This window comes from Pyrus communis, chromosome 17 (genome assembly GCF_041283825.1).
Source record: "Pyrus communis isolate YQ-2024b chromosome 17, ASM4128382v1, whole genome shotgun sequence".
Classification (NCBI taxonomy): domain Eukaryota; kingdom Viridiplantae; phylum Streptophyta; class Magnoliopsida; order Rosales; family Rosaceae; genus Pyrus; species Pyrus communis.
Window position 1 is genome coordinate 25,966,432 of NC_142581.1, and position 21,101 is coordinate 25,987,532.

At 36.2% G+C, this 21,101-nt stretch overlaps 3 protein-coding genes and 1 long non-coding RNA gene across 7 annotated transcripts; 2 read left to right on the plus strand and 2 right to left on the minus strand.

Moving 5' to 3' along the window:
• Nucleotides 1–218: 218 nt before the first annotated feature.
• On the plus strand, nucleotides 219–5,596 carry LOC137708418 (receptor protein kinase-like protein ZAR1). Of its 2 annotated transcripts, XM_088689378.1 has the most exons (3): nucleotides 219–1,665; nucleotides 1,977–2,672; nucleotides 5,457–5,596. In XM_088689378.1, the coding sequence occupies exons 1-2, from the start codon at nucleotides 219–221 to the stop codon at nucleotides 2,630–2,632; spliced, it is 2,103 nt and encodes a 700-aa protein (XP_088545504.1). In that variant the 3' UTR covers nucleotides 2,633–2,672; nucleotides 5,457–5,596. The 2 variants fall into 2 exon arrangements, with proteins under 2 accessions (XP_088545504.1, XP_068303593.2); XM_068447492.2 differs by lacking the exon at nucleotides 5,457–5,596 and having other exon boundaries at nucleotides 1,977–2,723.
• Nucleotides 2,437–4,690, minus strand: LOC148689719 (uncharacterized). Its single transcript, XR_015958584.1, has 3 exons — nucleotides 3,853–4,690; nucleotides 2,863–2,967; nucleotides 2,437–2,576 (listed from the first exon to the last, which is right to left on the minus strand). It is a non-coding gene; the product is annotated as an uncharacterized LOC148689719 (long non-coding RNA).
• Nucleotides 5,597–5,699: 103 nt separating the features above from the next.
• LOC137709430 (lipid phosphate phosphatase 2) lies at nucleotides 5,700–10,122 on the plus strand. Of its 3 annotated transcripts, XM_088689380.1 has the most exons (9): nucleotides 5,700–5,885; nucleotides 6,155–6,364; nucleotides 7,805–8,026; nucleotides 8,146–8,233; nucleotides 8,347–8,456; nucleotides 8,572–8,662; nucleotides 8,805–8,993; nucleotides 9,074–9,133; nucleotides 9,667–10,122. In XM_088689380.1, exons 2-9 carry the CDS (start codon nucleotides 6,302–6,304, stop codon nucleotides 9,873–9,875), a joined length of 1,032 nt encoding a protein of 343 aa, XP_088545506.1. In that variant the 5' UTR covers nucleotides 5,700–5,885; nucleotides 6,155–6,301; the 3' UTR covers nucleotides 9,876–10,122. The 3 variants fall into 3 exon arrangements, with proteins under 3 accessions (XP_088545506.1, XP_068304620.2, XP_088545505.1); XM_068448519.2 differs by lacking the exon at nucleotides 5,700–5,885 and having other exon boundaries at nucleotides 6,136–6,364; XM_088689379.1 differs by lacking the exon at nucleotides 5,700–5,885 and having other exon boundaries at nucleotides 6,158–6,364; nucleotides 7,802–8,026.
• Nucleotides 10,123–18,176: 8,054 nt separating this feature from the next.
• LOC137707568 (uncharacterized) lies at nucleotides 18,177–19,241 on the minus strand. The gene has a single exon (XM_068446464.2). The coding sequence runs from the start codon at nucleotides 19,239–19,241 to the stop codon at nucleotides 18,177–18,179; it is 1,065 nt and encodes a 354-aa protein (XP_068302565.2).
• Nucleotides 19,242–21,101: the final 1,860 nt, after the last annotated feature.

Sequence of the window (21,101 nt, forward strand, 5' to 3'; positions counted from 1 at the left end):
CGCACCACAATCATTGACAATGAATTCGTTATCTTCCTAGATAAAAGAGACAAAAAGACATTGTGCTTATATCTAATTAGTTGCAACAAGGACCCACAAAAGCACCATTAAGGAGAACTTTTTGCCTTCTTTTTTGGCATTCCATCACAAATCCTCCTAAAACCCATTTTCTTCGTTCTGCATATTTTCTTTTGAACAAGAAGTTTGCTTTTTCCAGGATGGTTTTGCAAGTTCTTTGCTTGGCTTTCCTTGTATGCAACTCTCTCTCACTTGTCAGTTGTATAAATGAAGAAGGATCGGCTCTACTTTCGTTCAAGGAATCCTTAACGAAAAACGCCGAAAGCTCTCTGAGCACCTGGAACTCATCAGACCAAACCCCATGTTCATGGATTGGAGTTACATGCAGAGAAGAAAAGGTTGTATCTCTCAGCATTCCAAACATACAGCTTTCGGGGATTTTCCCTCGTGCTCTTGGGAACCTCTCCGCCCTGCGCCATCTGAATCTTCGGGAGAACAAACTCTCCGGAAGCTTGCCGTCTGAGCTTTTCAATGCAAAAGAGCTCCAGAGCTTGGTGCTGTCCGGAAATTCATTATCTGGTTCTGTTCCAGCTGAGATAGGGAAGCTCAATTACCTGCAAACATTAGATCTTTCGCAAAATTCATTCAATGGTTCGATACCTTCATCTATAGTTCAGTGCAAGAGACTAAAGATCCTTGTCCTTGCTCAAAACCATTTCTCTGGCTCCCTTCCACAAGGTATGGGAATCAGTTTTGTTCATCTTCAAAAGCTCAATATTTCCTTCAATATTCTCAGCGGTTCGATTCCTGAGGAAATGAGCAACTTGTCAAGTTTGAGATCAACCCTTGATATGTCTCATAACTTGTTCAATGGTTCTATTCCGCCATCCCTAGGAAGCTTGCCTGAGACAGTATACATTGATCTCAGTTACAACAATCTCAGTGGACCGATTCCACTGAATGGTGCTCTGATCAATATAGGACCAACGGCTTTCGTAGGCAATCGTTTACTCTGTGGACTGCCGTTGAAGATTTCATGCTCTTCAAACAGTCAAAGCTTAAATTCTCAAAATTCAGGTGGCAGCTCTGGTACGAATGGGAAACACAACAACTCAAGCAGAGGTATTTTTGTGATTACTGTTGCTGCAGGCGTCATCACTGGAATTTTTATTGCTGGGTTTTTGTTCTCCAACTGGTACAAGAAGGTTTGCACCTGCAAAATACGTGAACGTTTTGCTGGCTGCAAATTTGAACAAAAATTAAAAGTCGGAAATGACCTATTCTGCTTCAAAAGACATGGCATGGATACCGTACCAGAGAATTTGGAGCATTACCATTTTGTGCAAGTGGATCTGCAGGTGAATTTAGATCTTGACAAACTGCTGAAATCATCTGCTTTTCTTCTGGGTAATAGTGGGATCGGGATTGTGTACAGAGTTGTTCTTGAAGACGGAAGAACTTTAGCAGTGAGAAGATTGGGAGATGGAGGTTCCCAAAGGTTCAAGGTATTCCAAAATCAAATTGAAGCAATAGGAAAGATGAGGCATCCAAATATTGTGAATCTTTTAGCATATTGCTGGTCTGTTGATGAGAAATTGCTTATCTATGATTATATCCCAAATGGTGACCTTGCTACTGCAATTCATGGTAATTAGTATTATAGTTTTACTTGTAAAGTTTTTGCCGATTTACCCCGAACCTTGTACCTCAATGCCAATTTTCCTCCTAAATTAGACCAATTCCCCTCTTCAACTACTACAAACAGCCAATTTCATCTGATATTCATCAGATGAAGTGTTTGTAGAAGTTCGAAGGGTGAAATTGGCAGTGGAATACAAGTTCAAGGCAGAAATTAGCGAACTACTCTTCAACTTATCATATGTTTTTTCTTCATTTTATTCTTAAGTGTTTTTTTTTTTTTTTATGACACACTAAAGAATCTGATATGACTTTACTAGGAAAACCTGGAGTGGTATCCTTCACACCTCTTTCTTGGCCTGCACGTCTGAAAATCATGAATGGCTTCGCAAAAGGATTGGCTTATATTCATGAATTTAGTCCCAGAAGATATGTGCATGGAAACTTGGGGCCTAGAAACATACTGCTTGGACAAAACATGGAACCCCATATCTCCGACTTTGGACTAGGCCGCCTTGCTAACTTAACTGAAGAGTCCTTGTCATCATCGTCATTTCAACTGGAACAAATAATGGCTGAAACACCACCTCAGAATTCTCCATATGTGCAAAGGACATCGAGCTCACTAGTGGCACCCGGACCTTGCTATAAAGCTCCTGAAGCATCAAAAGTAACCAAGCCATCACAGAAATGGGATGTTTACTCATTTGGGGTAGTTATACTGGAGATGATTTCTGCCAAGATGCCATTTATGAGAATTGGTTCTTTGGAAATGGATTTGATACAACAGTTTCAGCTCCACGTTGAGGAAAGGAAGCCACTCTGCGATCTGTTAGACCCGTTCCTAGCTCCTGATGTAGACATGAAAGAGGAGATTGTTGCAGTGCTGAAAATCGCTCTTGCTTGTGTTCATAAAAGCCCTGAAAAGAGACCTTCTATGAGGTTTGTGTGTGATAATTTGGCCAGGTTGGCCTAGTATTGTGGACTAGTTCAAGGTTAGAAACATAATATTTGGGGTTCTATGGGTTATTGTACATCTTAATATCATATAGTGCATTTATTCCCCATCTTCAGAAGCAAGTCACCAACAACTAACTTATATTGCATCGATTGTCAAAGACTAACATAAGAACTTAGCAGACATGCCTAACTTATATGTGAATGCACATTCAAAGTAACTGGTAGGGCACAAAGAGAAGAACTAACCATGGTAAACGCCTTAAGCAAAAACTGCATCACTGTTTCGTTTTCCTCAAACATACGTCCACCTGAATGGATGATTTTTTTTTTTTTCCCACTTTGCTTTGGTTTCTTACATAGATTTTGGGTGTGAATGCATCTTAAATCTTAATGGCTATCAACATATGAGATTAAAGTGGCAAGACAGAGAACAAACCAGAAAACGGTTCAAATGACAAGCATCAATTTGCGGCACCTCAAATCATATCTAAGGAGGTATACTAACGACAATTGTATAATCATTAGAACGCTAGATCTAGGGCCAGATTCAGCAAACACTGAATCACAAAAAATAAGAAATTCTTGTAACAATTTGAGATTTCTATCAGTGGTAGTACAAGTAACAGAGGAAGAAGAATGTGATTCTGATGTGAAAGGGGAGTGACTTAGATCCTGATTGCTGATCATCACACTCTTGGACTCCTTTCTTACACCAAAGGGGCTCAGGAAGCCACACAAATGATGATTGCTGTCAGAGGCCAACCATCGGGGATTACCGAAAGGAGACCTTCAATTGACGGTCCTCATTTATGACAAGTTTGAAGCTTTTAAAAGAAATGACATTAAAATGAACTGTATCAGGAAATTATTGATCAAAATCCCTACCCGAAGTTTACATCTCAGAAGTATTTTCCATTAGAGACTATACTTCAAAACAACAGTTGATTTATTCACAAAATAGAACTGACAATACAAACACAAACGCAATAGATCGGTATTGAAAAGAGACCGACACATTCTTATAAATATGTAGATACCTTCAACAAATGACACAAAATTTACATTTCATATATGTGAGTACAAAGTTAGTATATATTCAAATATGCTATCAGCATACAACATAAAACACACAAAGAAAAACACGAACGAAGAAGAAAAAGAAATTCTCTGTTCCTATAACAACAGATAACACATTCACATGCCAAAATGAGAGCCAAAAAAGAAAGGTGAAGTTACCGTCAGTCATCTATCAAAATCATTTCTATTAGTCTTTTCGAGAGTATAAGTATTGTGGATCCAACTGAGTCGACGTTTCTGATAAACGTACTGTTGTATCTTTGGTCATGCTTTGGTACATTGAACCGAGTGGAGACTGAGATTTGTATATCTGGCCACGCACAAGATTGTTCTCAGGCGGATTACCGGACTCAGGAGATTCCTGGAAGCAATAGCTGTACGTTCGCGCTGCATGATTGTTGCCGACCTTCTTTATATGGTACATGGATAAGTGGTGCCCCTACACAATGTGTAATTTCTGAGCGGACTGGTCTGTGAACACCTGAGGTGAATTAAAATTTTGAAAAACAAGAAAAACAGAACTTCAATGGCCAAATTCCTCACCCGCTCAATCCAACAGGGCTGTGGAAATTTCCAATCTCCCTCCAAATTGTTGCAAATCCTACTCCCCCTCCCCCAACCCTTCTACCTATCTATAAAATCCCCCACCTCTCCTTCTCTCAAATCATCACAATCATTTTCCGGAGAAAGAAAAAAACGGAGAAAACATGAAATAGCTGCAAGTTAACACTGATATGAAAGCGTTCATAAAAGCTGTGGACATGTTCAAGCCAATCAAGCCACAGTTTCTTCAAGCACTCAAAGGCGTCTTCCAGTGGCTTAATGTGGGTCGAAACCCTCTCAGATATGGAGGCTGCTCAAAATCTCAAGAAACGGTTTGATTGGCCAGGCACCGCCGACGCCCATCATCTCAACAATGAGTTCGCGAAGGCAACGGAAGTCCGTATATACAAAGGATAACAAAGAGGTGAAGGCGAAGGCATGCTAGGACCTTGGCAACCAATAAACAATTTTTTTTTTTTTTTTTCAAACAAATAATTACTTTAGTGTAAAGCAACACTACATTTCTACATTTGCATGAGATAAATAAACTTAGAATTTGAATAAAAATTAGAATTTATAATTGACATACATAAATTCCCTTATTTGGATTCATAAACATAGAAATTTAGAATTTCTACATAGAAAAAAAATTTGGAATTTGGGACCTCAAATTCCCAAGTTTAAATTCCATGTAAATATGTGTCATTTCCCAATTTTTATGATTGAGAGTTTGAAAATAACAAATTTCATATTTAATTCTATTATTATTTTAAGTTAACCAAACAAAAAATTCACAAATTCTAGAAAATAAAATATCATCATTTCAATTCTCGCTATTTTAAAATTCTTTAATAATTTTAAATTTTTTCGTTCAAACATAGTCTAAAGGAGAATCAGTGTTTTGGAATGTATTCCACTTTATTTATAATTCTGCCATTGGTTTCGGGACAGGTGGCTTTTTTGTTTTGGCTCCGCTTGCCAGATTTCAATTGGGAAAGGAGGGGCTGCGATTGCGTTCGGTCGATGGGAGGGGGTGAGGTGGCTGTAGCGAGATAAAGGAGGGGCTGCGTTTAGAGACCGTGTTAGAAATTTATTATAGGGAACAATCTAAAAAATAATTAAGAAAATCTTAATATAGTACGATTTATACACAATATAATAATAAAGATGATTTCAAATAATGATACAACATAATTCTAATGTTAAAAATTTCATTATAGTAGTGGAAAGTGGCAAAACGAGTAAAAAATATTAATACATGATAGGCGAGAAGGGTAGAGATGAGTTTTTTTGTTTGAATGACAAAACATGAACACGTTTGCTCATCTAGTATTTGATATGGAATATATGTATTATGAAAGTATGTTGGATATTAGATACATATATTTTCTTCAAAAATAAGGCACGTGTATTATATAACTGTAGTTTACAACTTAACAAACGAATTACTTGAGTAGAGGCAGTTGCTCCTAGTGAGCCTGCATTGGCTCCTTCCATGGTTGCGCTTGCTTTGGCTCGATGGGGAGCGGGTGAGCTAGCTGCAGCGACATGAGCTAGGGGAGGAGGAAAAAGGAAAGAGTGGGGTAATGGGTACTGAGGGCCTCAAGTCGTTGCACAATATCATATATCATATGTTTAATTTTCGTTAGGTACTATTTATATTTAATTTTAAATTTTAAATAATTTATGATCGCACGATGTACGATAAACAGACACAATCACGAATTCTTGAAAAAGGAATCGCGAGAGATCTTTTTCCGAAGAACAAAGTTAATCTTGAGAAAGAAAAGCATTCCGGATCCTTTTCCGAAAAACAAAGATAATCTTGAGAAAGAAAAGTATTTTATGTAATTTACTATATTGCCCATCATTTTTATTTAGTCTTTTCCTCCTGGTTTTGAGATGAACCGCCTTACAGTTTTTAGACAAATGCGAAGTTTTCCACCGCCCATGCAACTCAATACCGCCACTGTCACTACAGCGTTCGCATTTCATCCCTCGCGAATAAATTCTGAAACCAGAAACAGTTGGTATTGTATCGTAGCTCTTGGTTAAGGTTCGTACAATGCCTTTGTGGGATCTTGGATTGCTTTCTCGTCTCAAAAACTTGAGTGGCGTCGTCTTTCAGGTCAGTGGCTTTCTCTTCTTTCTGCGTGTTTTACTTGATGTAAGATTGTAATCCGATGCATAGTTCGGAAGCATATGGGTAATTTCCATGGGGGTTTTGGCCCTTTTTGTTGCAATTCATTGTGGTTTTTGATGATTTCATGTTTTGGCTCAAGTTACCGTGTGATACTGATCCAACACCACAAAACCCATTTCTTTTTTATATTTTATATAATTATATGTATATGTATTTATTTATATGCGGTGATGGGTTTGTGCCATCTTTGTATTATATAAATGTTACTAGATGCAAGCAAAAAAGTTGTTTTTGGGACCTCATCAATTATGCAGACAGATGTAAATATCATGCCCTGGCACAGACATAGGGTTCATACATCTAAATGTTCAAACTTCAAACACAAGGGCATGCCACTTTATATGTGTACTTTTTGAAATTATGAAATCTGTATGGCTGGTATAAAGCCATAGCATAGTTGTTATATAAACTTCTTCCTTAACAAACCTGTTGTAACCGAAAGAAAATTAGGTAAATACTTCTCTGTTTGAGTACGTAATAATAGCAGTGTGTTATTTTCTTGAGAAAATGTGCAGTATGATAATTCTGCACTTTTTCTGGATGAATGAAGTTGATGTCTTTGTAACGTTTCGCGATCTAAGGTGTCCAATACAGGAAATGTCCTTCTCATAGGCTAGTACTTTTCCTGTCACTCATGGAAAGTTGAACCAAACAATAGTCAGACATTAATTTGTATCCAACGGTCAAGAGAATTTTCCTTCCCATATGTGGTATTGGTTCTTGATCTAGTAATTTCTTAAGCTTATTGGATGTAAAAGCAGCAATAGCAGTCCATACTATTTAACGAGGCAAGCATGCAGTTCTGTCTCTGGATTCTGACAGATCTATCCAGCTAGTCGTTGCTTACATAGAGATTGCTTGCTGCGATTGTGGGTCAAAATTGCATTTTGTTCAAGAATTTACCAGCTTATGCAACAGAGCTCATTCCCTGGTTATTGATAACGTTTTGGTCATTTCCCATGGTTGTTATTCCTAATTACCATTCGCCTTTATTGCACGCAGAGCTCACCTTATTGATTTGTCTTCTCTTCTGTATCTGTTTCAGTGTCATTTTCTTTTTGTTTTTTGGGGGTGCTGTAATTACTTTCTTTTACTTGCCTTTTATTGTAGCTTATTACAATTTTTTTCTTGCAATGCTATTATCTTATGAAAACATGTCTATAATGTACATATCTAGTACCACTATTACTATATTGGTTGTGTATGTTCGGTTACTGATATAAGTATTTGGTAGTTCTGTAATATAAAAACTGATAAAAAGCATTTTCTTTGGAATCTTCTCTCTTTTTTCGTGGCCATCGAAGTCTTTTAGTTATGCTGACGCACTGTAATGAGTACACATCTGATGTCTATTTTCATTAGCAGAACAAAATACAGGAAGTTCAGCATGGTTCGCATACTGTAAGGTCCCATGGAGTGACAGTTGCAAGGACACACATGCATGATTGGGTGATACTGATGCTTCTTGGGTTGATAGAGGTCATCCTTTATGTGATTCATCCATTTTATCGCTTCGTAGGAAAAGATATGATGACTGATCTGAAATATCCCTTGAAAAGTTGCACAGTACCTTTTTGGGCTGTCCCTGTAAGTTGTTACTGTTCTGTTCTATTCTAATGAGACCATGTTTACAAGTACATTACTTGAATTCTGAATTGATGTGATTTGTGATGCCTGCCCCCCTTGTCCCCTCTTTGGATGCTTAGATGTATGCAGTTGCACTGCCCATAGCAATTTTTGTTGTTGTCTATTTCCGCAGGAGAGATGTCTATGACCTTCACCATGCCATACTAGGTGACCAGTTTTCCGACTTTTGATTTTACAAAGAATGTTCAAATATCTTAAACACATTTACTGAGGAAATACAATAGAATGACGGGACCTGACGGTTAAATTTGCTAATGCAGGTCTATTGTTCTCTGTTCTGATAACAGGGGTTCTTACAGATGCTATAAAAGATGCAGTTGGTCGACCCCGACCAGACTTCTTTTGGCGCTGTTTTCCAGATGGGAAGGATGTACGGCATTCTAGATTCATAGTTATTGAGATTGTAATTGGAGGGCAGGGTTCTTTTAGCTTATTCATACATGATGCCATTGGTAGTCAACGTTAATAACTAGTTTTTTCCTCAGGTGTATGATAAATGGGGAAATGTTGTATGCCATGGTGTGAAGAGTGTTATAAAGGAGGGGCACAAGAGTTTTCCAAGTGGCCATACTTCATGTAAGTAGCACCGTAGTGTCTGGTATTCACTGAATATGGTTTACTTGCAAACAACTTGGTTGATCATGTCATACAAGCACTATATTTACCTGAATCTCTTGTAGACTTGTTAACATCGAGGAAATTTGTATTCAATATGCAGGGTCCTTTGCTGGTCTTGGATTTCTCTCACTGTATTTGTCAGGAAAAATACAAGTATTTGATCGCAAAGGCCATGCTGCAAAACTTTGCATTGTTATTCTTCCACTACTTGTTGCATCACTTGTTGGAGTTTCTCTAGTAGATGACTACTGGCACCACTGGCAAGATGTGTTTGCTGGAGGTCTCCTAGGTTTGTCCCGTAATGAATGGTAAGTAAGCTACTTGTTGAACCTTATTTGTCAATAACAATCAGGGAATCATTTTTTGCAGGCCTTACGGTTGCCACCTTTTGCTATTTGAAGTTCTTTCCACCCCCATACCATGCCCAAGGTATGCTACCAAGAAAATTCGATATGGGGCATTTTTGTTATGGGGAAATATTTCCTAGAGATGTTGTTTTGTTGGGGCTGTGACATTATGTCAGTTACATTTTCGTAGTCATATTTGTGGTGCTTATCAATGGCAATGCTCCTTTCTTGGTCTCTTCAGTGTTATCGATGACTCATGAAATATTTTGCACATAATTTAGCTCTATTGCATTTGTTTTGATGTGTGCGCGCTTGTGCGCGTGCAGGTCTGCCAAAGAATACAACAGGTAACACAAACTAAAAGTGTATAATTTGGAATCAACAATCCAATTTTTACAACATAATTTTTTAATTTGGCTTGATGTTTTAAGAGAATTTCCATCCTTATCTACGAAATTAACATAGATCTTGATTCACTAAATAAGTGTTTCGATCTTCCTTGGTTGGACATGCCTGTCTGCTAATTGACAAAGGCCTTTGTTCGATCAAATTGTTTTAGTAATGTTTCAAGGTGCGTTTTTATGCTCATCTGATTTTCAATACATCCATTTGTAGGTTGGGGCCCTTATGCTTACTTCCAAGTGTTGGAGGAGTTGCGTTCAGGGGCACAAGTAACCAGCACAATAAATGGGAGCAACGTGCAGGTCACAGAGGCTCGGGTTGAGAATCAAGTAGACGAAACAAGTAACCATGGATGTATGGGGTTAACATTAGCACGCGGTTCTGGTTCAGCATTGGAAGATTTAGAATCTGGGAGGAGGTAGTTTTGTGCATTTGTTTAGAGCTCGTGATAGATCCTGCCGGTGTACCTATATGTAGAGAAATGCCACAGCTTAAACTGATAGGAACAGTACCTTCGCTTCCAAGTTTGTTTATACAGAATCGTGTGGTTTCTGTTTATATTGTATGTGCCCCAGCCGACAGGCACGATCAGTGGATTAAATGTTTATCGTTTAGCAGAAGTTGTCCATCTGAAATGGCTTCAAAATCAATGAAGTTTCGTTTACGGTTTATTTGTATCTTTTACTAGAAAAAAAAATGTATTTGCCGAAATTTGATTTTAATTTATCGATGAAAAATTGGGAGGAAAAACACGGGGTAAACTCTATTTAAATTGGACTACGGCATTTCTCTGTGCATGCACAGCACAGTATAATTTTTAAATTCTGCGTGATATTTGGGATGTAGAGGATCGTTTCTAAGCAAATATGTCGACTGGTGACCGCTATTGCAATATTGAATTATCGGACATATTGATCAAATATTGACGGCATACTAAAATAGTCATACCGGGATTTGAAAAAAAAGTTTATATTTTGGCCAATTTTGCTTCTCTGAAAATATGGCTCTAAAAGAGATTGTGTTGATGTATACGCCAAGCCATCAAGTCCTCAATCTGTCTTTGGCCTCCACAGAATAGAGCAATTTGCCAAGATGCAGTCACGGCTCATTTGCAATTCTGTCTAACCAACCTTTTCCATTTCCCACAAAAAGACTACCTTCAAGCTACATCCAACATATATGACGTCATCTCAAGTGCGCTCTAGAAGAAACTTAAATGGCACACAGACCGCTATGGTGGTATCACGTGTCAATGAAATAGAGGCATTTAAATTTTTGTTCATATGTCATCGTTTAATTAGCACGGAAGGCGCCACGTGATGATGTACTCGTATTAGATAAGTTGTTCACATATCTTTATTGCATAGCACGGAACGTTGCCTAACAATGTGCCCGTAATATGTAAGTTGTTCTCGTGCTCTAGGCATGGTTTAATACCATAAAAAATTAAAAAAAAAAAACATTTACAATAGGATAATTTACTTGCAACAAAACTGCACTGCCACCGCAATGAGTCAATCACAAGTATGTATGAACTCACCATATGTATAAACTTTAAATCATCGCATTCGTGTGAGTCAAACTTAAATCGTTTCCAACCAAACCAAATGGAGATAACGATCAAATCAAATGCATTGGAATATAACAAGTATTTGGTCAAATGGTTGCGTAATTACATGTAGAAATGAAATTTGTTTGCAGCAATTTAAACAAAATCTAAAAATCCGACAAATGGAATTGAAATAATGGCTAATTGATTCATTTTCTTTTCAAACAAAAACTAATGGAGATAAGCATGTGCTATATAATATATATATATATATATATATAGCATGTAAAATTTGTTTTCTGTTTACCTTAACAAGAAAAATCATGAATTAATTATGATTGAATTTATAAAGGTGGTTCGTGCACCACCAAATAAGCTGGCGTATTCTACACTGTATAACTTTTTAATATAATTATTAATCAAATTCTAACTATATTTAAAGTATAAATATGATCATTTGGTGTACAAATTTAATGAACAAACTTGAACACCTTGTAATTGTGTAGGCTTTTGTTGGTACAAGAGTTCGACCACTGCAACTAGTTGCTTCCCAAGGCCACTCTTTTAATTGAGGCAATTGGTAAAAGATATGCTGTCTCTACAATCCGACTTGACAATATAAAGGGTAACGCTAGGGAAATCAAAATTTTAAATCAAATTTGCAAACCAAATGATCGGTCACTAATAGGAAATAAACACGTTAATTAACAGGATTTAGTTAGTTAATCAACACTTAAGTAATAATCTAATTATTAACAACCACATCATTTGATTTATAATAACCATATGTACATGTCATTAATCCATGTGGCATTGTATAATTGGTTAAGTAGTTAAGGTTATTAAAAGGATTGAGTTAGTTAGAGTAATGTTGTTATAAAGGGTAATTGAGTAATTTGCACTGAAGATTGGTTACTACAAAAGGTTGTTGTAAGATTCATTCACTGCATATTGTAATATTTGCTCTATTGAAATACACTGAGCTTTCTCTCCATTTTTCTTGTTGTTCAACCTTTCTACTTCCATTATTCTTTCTATTCCTTCATAACTTCATAGGTCAATATGGTATCATCGTCGGAAAAGGCTCTTCGCTGTTTCCGATCCTAGGTGTTCTTTTGTTGCTTTGGTGCTGGTTCTCAACAGTCTAGTGGTTCTTGGACGATTTGACTATTGAAGCGTCATGTTGAGTTTGTTGGATTTCTACTGGTACATTGATTCATATCATGTGATATCTCTTGCGATTTTGATATGGGTTTCTCTATGAATTTGTAGAATGCTGAATTGATATTCGCAAAATGGTTGATTTGGGATTCTGTCATGTTTCTCTTAATTTGGGATTATGTTATGTTTCTCATAATTTGGTGATTGAAGTCTGAGATGTATGATGAAATAATTGATTACAGTGATCTTTGAATTGTTGTTTGGATATAAAAGTTTCAAGAAAGTGTCAATCTTTCTTGTTTTGTCTAGAGTGTTAATCTCTTTAGTTTCTTAATCTGTAATTGTCAGAGTGTCAATCTATCTATCATGACTACATCATCTTTCAAAGTTGAAGGTGTTATGCTTACCATAAAGCTAAGGGATGATAATTTCGCCAAATGGGCTTTTCAGTTTTAGTCTATGCTAAGAGGGTATACACTGTTTGGACACTTTGATGGTACAACTGCTTGGCCACCAAAGTATGTAATAAGTTCAGATACTAGGGTTACTAAGGAAATTACAGTATCATATATTGAATGCGAAACAACTGATATGGACTTATTGAGTCATTACTTGCCACTTTAACTGATGAGGCAATGGAGTATGTTGCACATGATGCATGGACTATTCTTGTAGATCGATATGCCTCAGTTTCAAAGTCTAGGATTAACCATTTGAAAATTGAACTGCACACTATTCAGAAAGGGTCAAATACAATAGATACACATAAAGGAACAACTTAGTGCTACAAGAGAATTTGTCTCAGATAATGATATCATGATTGTTGGTCTTGTTGGGTTGCCTAAGGAGTATGTTGTGATTAGTACTGTTATATTGGCTAGGGAATCTATACTCACATTGAAAGAATTTAAAGCATTATTACTTAGTGCTGAGAGAGAAATTGAAGGACAAATGAATGCAATTACTCAGAATTTGTTAGCATTGTATGTTGTCCAGTTCAAGTTCAAGTTCTGGTTCTAAGTCTTCAGCATCAACTTCAAATCCTCATAGCCATGATCATATTCTTGCTATAACTGATGGTACTATCATTACTGTGCTTTATGATTCATCACCACCACCTCCTCAATTTCAACAACTATACTATCCACCATCTCAATCTCTAAGTGAATCATATGGTTATGGTTTTTCTGCCAACTCTAATGGTCAAAATGCACCTAGATCACAGTCTTCAAATGGTCAATTTGCTTCTAATAGGAACAACTACAGAGGTGGATACAACTATAGAAATAACAATGGCTTTAGAGGCATGGGTTATAATTCTGGGAATTTAACCAATTTTTACTTAGGTGGTTCAAGACAAGCCAGTAATAGGAATGGTACTTGGTCTGGAAATGTTGATACTAGAACTACAGTGGTAATTGAATGTTCGATATGCAACAAAAGGGGACACATTGCAGTTAATAGTTTTCACAGGAACACAAATGCACCAACCACTAGGCATGTAGTTGAATGTCAAATCTGTGGGAAGAGAGGTCACTCTGCATTGGATTGCTTATTAAAGAGGAAATTATGCATATCAAGGTTAGCCTCCACCATCATCATTGTCTGCAATGAATGCACAACAGACTACACAATTTCTTCCTCAAGATGCCTAGATTGTAGATTTTGGTGCTTCACATCACTTAACTTCTGATATCAATGCCTTAAATCAAATAACACCTTTTGAGGGATCTAAGAAGTTAACAATTGGGAATGGTACAGGTCTACTAATTAAAAACATTGGTTCTACTAAGCTTCAGATTCCTATACTATTTGATTCTTAATAAAGTTCTGCATGTACCTAATGTTGCTAGAAGTTTACTCTCTGTGAAACAAGTGTGTGTTAACAACAAAAGTTGGTTTATATATGATGAATTTGAATTTTCTGTGTAGGACAAGAAGACAAGGGAGATAGTGTACCAAGGAAAAAGTAGGCCTAAGGAATTGTTCCAAATCCATGTGGTTACAAATTCAATAGGTTCACAGCTCATTACAAAGTATCTAGTAGCATATTTGGATAAAATAGTGAGGTATAATGTTTGGCATCGAAGGCAAGGACATCCAACTCATGAAATAATGGCTTTAATGTTGAAACAGTCTAATATTTCAGTTTACACATATGATATACATAGTGTTTGTATTTCTTGCATTCAAGGCATGATGTCTAGGACTCCATTCAAGGCAAGAGTTATGTTGGATATCTTGCTTCATTACCTCAGTTTTCTTCTTGCTTCATTACCTTCAATCCAGTGGTGAGACATACTATTATTAGAATCATTCTAGCTTTGGCTACTAAATTCAATTGGCAATTAAGACAAATTGATATCAAGGATGTTTTCCTCTATGGAGACATGTTAAAAGAGATTTACATGAAACAACCACAAGGTTTTGTGGATGCTATAAGTCCTGATCATGTTTGCAGATTGGTTAAATCACTTAATGGATTGAAACAGGCTCCTCGAGCTTGGAACTCTAAATTTACAAGTTACCTTCCAGCTATTGGCTTTCAATCATCTCTTTCATATACAAGTTTATTTGTCAAAGTAGATGACGGAGATATAATCCTTCTCTTGCTCTATGTTGGTGATATAATTTTTATTGGTTCAAACTCGGTGAAAATACAAAACGTCATTGACGATCTTGTAGGTGTGTTTGATCTCAAGGATATGTATAAGCTAACATATTTCTTGGGGTTACATATTCAGTATAAAGAAGACGGGTCTTTGTTTATAGGTTAGACTAAATATGCCAAGGATTTATTGCGAAAAATAGGTATGAACAGTTGTAAATTGACATCAACGCCATCTAAGCCTCATACTCATATTCTTACAGGAGAAGGAACCTTATTATTTGATCCAAGTCACTACAAAAGCATAGTTGGGGCTCTCTAATATCTAACCTTTACTAGGCCAAATATTGCCCATTCTATGAACATGGTTTGTTAATTCATGACACAATCAACTGATATGCATATGTTTTTAGTTAAGAGAATATTGAGATATATACAAGGCACTATTGGGTATGGTCTACAGTATACAAAGAGGAAGGATTTTAATCTCACTGCTTATTTAGACTCGGATTAGGCAGTAGACATTAATACCAGAAGATCAATCACATGGTTTGTTGTTTATTTGGGAGCAAATACAATCTCATGGCAGTCAAAGAAACAATCTATTGTATCAAGAAGTTCAACAAAGGCTGAATACAAAGCCTTAGCTCATTGTGCATGTGATATTTTGGATTCGTTCAGTGTTCAAGGACATTCATCAACCTCTATTAATACCACTCTCTCTATATTGTGACAACTTGTCAGCTTCAGTATTGAGTTCAAATCCTATTTTTCACTCCCAAATAAAACATCCAGATACTGACTACCGTTTTGTATGTGAAAAGGTCCAAAAATGAGATCTTACGGTTCACTATATCTCTACTGATGATTAAGTGGCAGATGTGTTTACAAAAGGATTTCATAGTCTAGTTTTTCTCAAGCATTGCAGAGGTCTTGGATTGGGATCTAATTTTGCATTAACAACGAACTCAGCTTCAATAGCTCAGCTTTGTTTGAAGGGGGGGTAGTAATAACCATATGTACATGTACTACTGCAATATAGGCTATCACCGGCGGACCAAAAACCGATAAGAAATTCGATTTCTGTCGGAAATTTGGCAAAAATCCAACATAAAACAATGTAATGTTGGATTGGAATAGCGACACCATTGCTAGCGTCGCTAAAGGGCTTCAGTGTTGGTTTGTTCGATTAATCTGCCACTAAGCAGCATCGGTTAAAAGCGACACTGATGTTGATGTCGGTTTAAAGCGATGTATACTTCAACATACGTCGGTTTAAAATGACGTCAGATAACAATTAAATAAATAAAATATGCAAAATAGTGACGGTCTTAACCAACACCATCTTTGTGAATAATAATAAAAATATTTCAAAATTTGTCTCTACATTCGTTTTCAAGGAATTGCCAATCGACATCTTTTCCATGAAGTACCGCACTGGCGACTTGTCCGCTGAAAATACATCTGAGAGAAGAAGCCAAAATAAATATCAAAATTTGAAGAATTTGTACATAGAAATTGCACGAGGGAAAAGCAAAAGGATTCACAATTTGGATCTTCGGCCATGAGCCGCTTCTAATCCAATGACTCGACGGTCTGTAATTTCGGGATAGTGTTCCGATTGGGCTCGCTCCTTTGCTTACTCGCCGAACCACCCTCCGCCACACTTTCCTTCTTGACCTCACCTTCAATATGAGACGACGTCATTTCCATCTCTTCCACGGCTCCCCCGACGCTCCTAATGACAGTCTTTTGCCTCAACTCAACGGCCCCGCGCAAATTCTGAAACTCGGGATCAATGACCTCCGTCGTGACGGGCAAGAGCACGGTCTAGGCTCTTTTGAATTTGAAACGGCGATTGCTGTTGCTGCTGTTGTGGCTGCGAAGAAGGAGCTGTGTTCTCTTCCTTTATATTTAGAATTTTGTGTGGGAGTCTATTGGAGTGGTGTGAAAATTTCAAATTTCAAAATGTTTGAAATTTTGCAAAAGTTTAGTGACCTGCCTTTTTAAAATTTTTTAACTTAAGTATATATGAATTTGGTAGATAACAAAACAACACCGGGTTTTAAAATATTTAAAAATATTATTAGTGTCGACTACAACCGACACCGGGTTTCAAAATATTTAAAAAAACTAAAATCTATGTCACTCAGAACCGACGCATGCTTTAAAATATTTAAAAACAATAATTAATGTCGGCTAGAAGTGACACCCATACGTTATGTCGCTTAAAAGCGACACTGTTTTATTTAAAGCGACACCAGTATTTAAAAATTATTAAAATGTATGTTGGTTATAACGACATTAAATGTTTACGTCGGTTAAAAACGACATAGACAGTTTATGACGCTTACATGCGACAGTATATCCGACGTCATGTTCAGTAGGTGTTGCAAATGTTTTATCCGCCACTATATAATATTAAACAGACATCACCCACTGACACTATAAGGCCCTTTTGTAGTAGTGATGTCATTAATCCATGTGGCATTGTATTACTGGTTAAGTAGTTATGGTTGTTAAAAGGATTGAGTTAGTTAGAGTAATGTTGTTAGAAAGGATAATTGTGTCATTTTCATTAAAGATTAGTTACTACAAAAGGTTGATGTAAGATTCATTCACTGCATATTGTAATATTTACTTATCGAAATACACTGAGCTCTCTCCATCTTTCTTGCTGTTCAACCTTTCTGCTTCCATTGTTTTTTCTATTCCTTCATAACTTCATAGGTTAATAGTTTGCAAATTTAGTTTAAAAAATTTGGTAGCCTTCTATCTTTAAAGCCGCATAGTTTCTATAGTTTCTATACGAACAATAAAATTAATTAGTTGTTTAACCAAGGAAGCCACTTATACAAATACAACCACATTTTATTTAATGGTCACAAATAACAAACTTATAAGGGTGTATATATGTTAGTCAACAATGGAAAAGTATAATTTGACTCTCTTAAGGTCTTTAGCAATAAAAGTGATTCAATATTGTAGTGAAAGTTTAATCTTCATGAGTGTTATTTTTTTGTTAATTGGATGTCGTGGATAAAAAATTGTATCGTATTCTTATTGAATTTGTAAATGTAAAGTTGTGGTTTTTTTGCTTATGTGAGTCGTGTGACCACTTCATTACATTTAGCAATGCCCGCCGTATGTACATTCTTGATCATTGTTAATAAAGTTTCATTTTATCTGAAAGAAACACTAAAACTAGCTATTTTATTTTATCAGATGTATAATGACAATAATAACACATCCTTTTCTGAGGATTATTTTATTTTAGTACCCGCTCCTAGAACTAGCATATCACATAAACCTTAACGATCTGAAAGAATTGACCCAAAAGTAGAGTTCACACAGAAAGATAAAGTAACTAATTAAACAGTAATAGTCGTTAAACCATCTTGCTATTCATGACCAGAGATAATGGTTGACATCCTGGTACTGATCATCTTTGGCTTGAGAAGCACGCAATTGAACCGGATGAGATGAAATACTTGCTGGCATTACTGGATACTGCATGTACGGCACAGCGGGCTGCATTAGTCGAGCATAGTACTGCTGGCTCATGTATGACGATCTTGGAGGTTTAAGATTATTATTCACCATCAACATATTCATATTCGTATTCTCCACTGTAGAATGAATCATCATTGGATCACTGAAATTGCCTTGATTCCCGGCCACTGGAAATTGAGAATTACTGCCGCTGGCACCTGCGCTGAATTGAAGACTATAGTTGCTCTCCCTCAACATCCACATTGCCGTTGGACCCGGATTTGGAGCCAAAAGATTGCTCAAGTATTCATTTGAATTATCAAATTGAAGCATTTGATCACAAGGCTGATGTGGAAACTGCTGCAGCATATGATCTACCATGTTGTTACTGAAAGAGCTCATATGGTTTTGGTCCTCCTCATAGTTACAAGGATGCTTTCGGCTTGATGATTCACCAACATCAGGTTTTCCACCCATCAATAGTGTTGGTGCTTCTTTCTTCATGACAAGTATTTGATGCCCGGCAGCTTCTTTCTTTCTATTGAGTAATATTCTCTTGCCAGACTCGAGCTTCGCATCCAACGCATTAAGAAGTGCCTCCAGTTGACTTTCTGAAAAAGTGTTGATGCGTTCATCCCATGCTGGGTACTTGGTCTCATACATCTCCTTACGCTTTCTGTATATATCAGCATATACCTTGTTCTTTCTGTCCATCAATAGATCAGACAAATCGAAGGTTTTCTTGGCCGGTTTGCACATTGTGCTTGCCTTGTATTTGTTGATTATCCGACTTACCTCTTCCGGATTTTTGGGCCAAGTCTGGAGCTCTGGAGACCGATCAGTCAGTTTTGGTCCGTAGATGATCATGCACACATCTACTTCGCAAAGAGTTGAAAACTCATAAGCCTTCTTCATTATTCCCTTCCTTCTCTTTTGAAATGTTGTTTTCCGAGACCTCTCGTTTGCAATTAGTTCCATGTTTAGCCTTCCGCGGCCCATATTCATCTGCTGTAAGAATAAAAAAAGAAATAACTGTGTTTAATCTTTGGGAGAATATGGGATCGGTTCAAAGAGTTGTATATGATCATAAACAGTAATTTTTGTTTTGGTTGTTTACTTTTGTGCTGTGCAATAAGAACAACTAGATTCTCCACCTTCAAAACTAAACCCTAAAAGAGAAGAACAAATGATTTCACGTGTATACATGAACATATATATATATGACATGTGCAAAACGAAACCGAAAAAATAATAAATAAATAAACTTAAAGGTAAATACAGCATCTAGGAGACACTTCAAATGATTTTACCAGTACTGCCATGAATATCAAAAGCTTTTGAGGGGATTTAACTTAAATGCGCAACCATAAAGCCATAGGCAGTGAAACAGCTAGGGAAACTGCTATGAATGCGTACAATTACGTAAAGAGAAGAGCATAGATAATTAGAAAAGTAATCAACAACGTACCTTCTCCAAGAAAATGTTCCGTTTAGAAAATGGCTGGCTTCTTAAAACCCTCCTTTTGAGTTGGCTTGACCTAATAATAATATAGCACAGGAAATCGCTTGCCGTTTACTCAAGAATCTAATCATTAATTATAAACTCAATCATAATTTCTGATTATTTTGGTCAAGGTAAATAAAATATAAATATTACAAGCCATAAATAGATCTTGATCCCATCAAATCAATTAGCTCTTATTCAAATTTCATTTGTCTTCCTTAATTCTTTCGTGGTTCAATTCTAATTTTACGTATTGTTAAAAAAAAAAAATCGAATTTTACGTACAATGATTATTTAGCCAGCACCATTAGACTTTTGTCTTTTGAGTCCGTGGAGATTTTCTTACGTGTTTATTGGATGCGTGTTTTATTATAATAATTTTTTTTTTTTGAGGCAATTTATAATAATTTTATGGAAAATACTTAAAAAAGCTTCAATCAACATATTTTGACATTTGGTTTGTAGAAGTGATTATTTTTCAGTAATGATTAATCATATATTGATGACATAATAATCTCTACTAATTAATGAAACCCTCTTTGTCAGCCAAAATAGGGTGAAAGATAAATTAGTCTTCTATCACACAAAAAAAATGATGGGCAATAATGTAATTTCACAGGTCTAAATTTTACTGTTTTTTATTGAAGCTTCACCTACATGTGATACTAAAATACCTCCAATATTAAAATAAAAAAATAAAAAAAAACCTCCCACTCCCCCACGTTCTCTCTCCCTTTCTCCTTCTTATTTTCTAAAAAAATATATTCATTCATAAAAAATGTGTAGGCAAATGCTAGTAATTATAATGATGACGTAATAAACATTCATTAGTTCTCAAAATATGTTTATTGTAGTTAATCAATCTAGTTTTATTAGTAAACCGTGCTGAGTGAGAAGTCTACATTGGCAGTTTTCGTTGTTTCACTTTTGACGAAATTGTAAGCTACTTTTTGGACAGTACGACTATATTTTATTTTCTAAATTTTGTTTTGCTCGAGTATAACGATATTTTTATATTAAGAGTTAAGAAATAAGTTGGTATCAAACTTGCTATCCAGGATACTTTTCATTCAAGGTCCACCTTTTGAAGTCCTGTGAGGGACAAATATTATTACTGTCAAATTAATCTAGCGGTTGAAGCTTCTAATAATTTATTTGAATAAATTCACTTCACCCGATTAAGAACAATAACCCGATGAGTTCTATTTCACGGCAAAACTCTAGCCAAACTCCTCATCTTTTTAATGCAAAATCCACCCTGCTAACATATTTTAGATATATAGATCATCTTCGGCAGAAGAAAACAAAATTATAATTTTAGTGGTTTCTTCCTT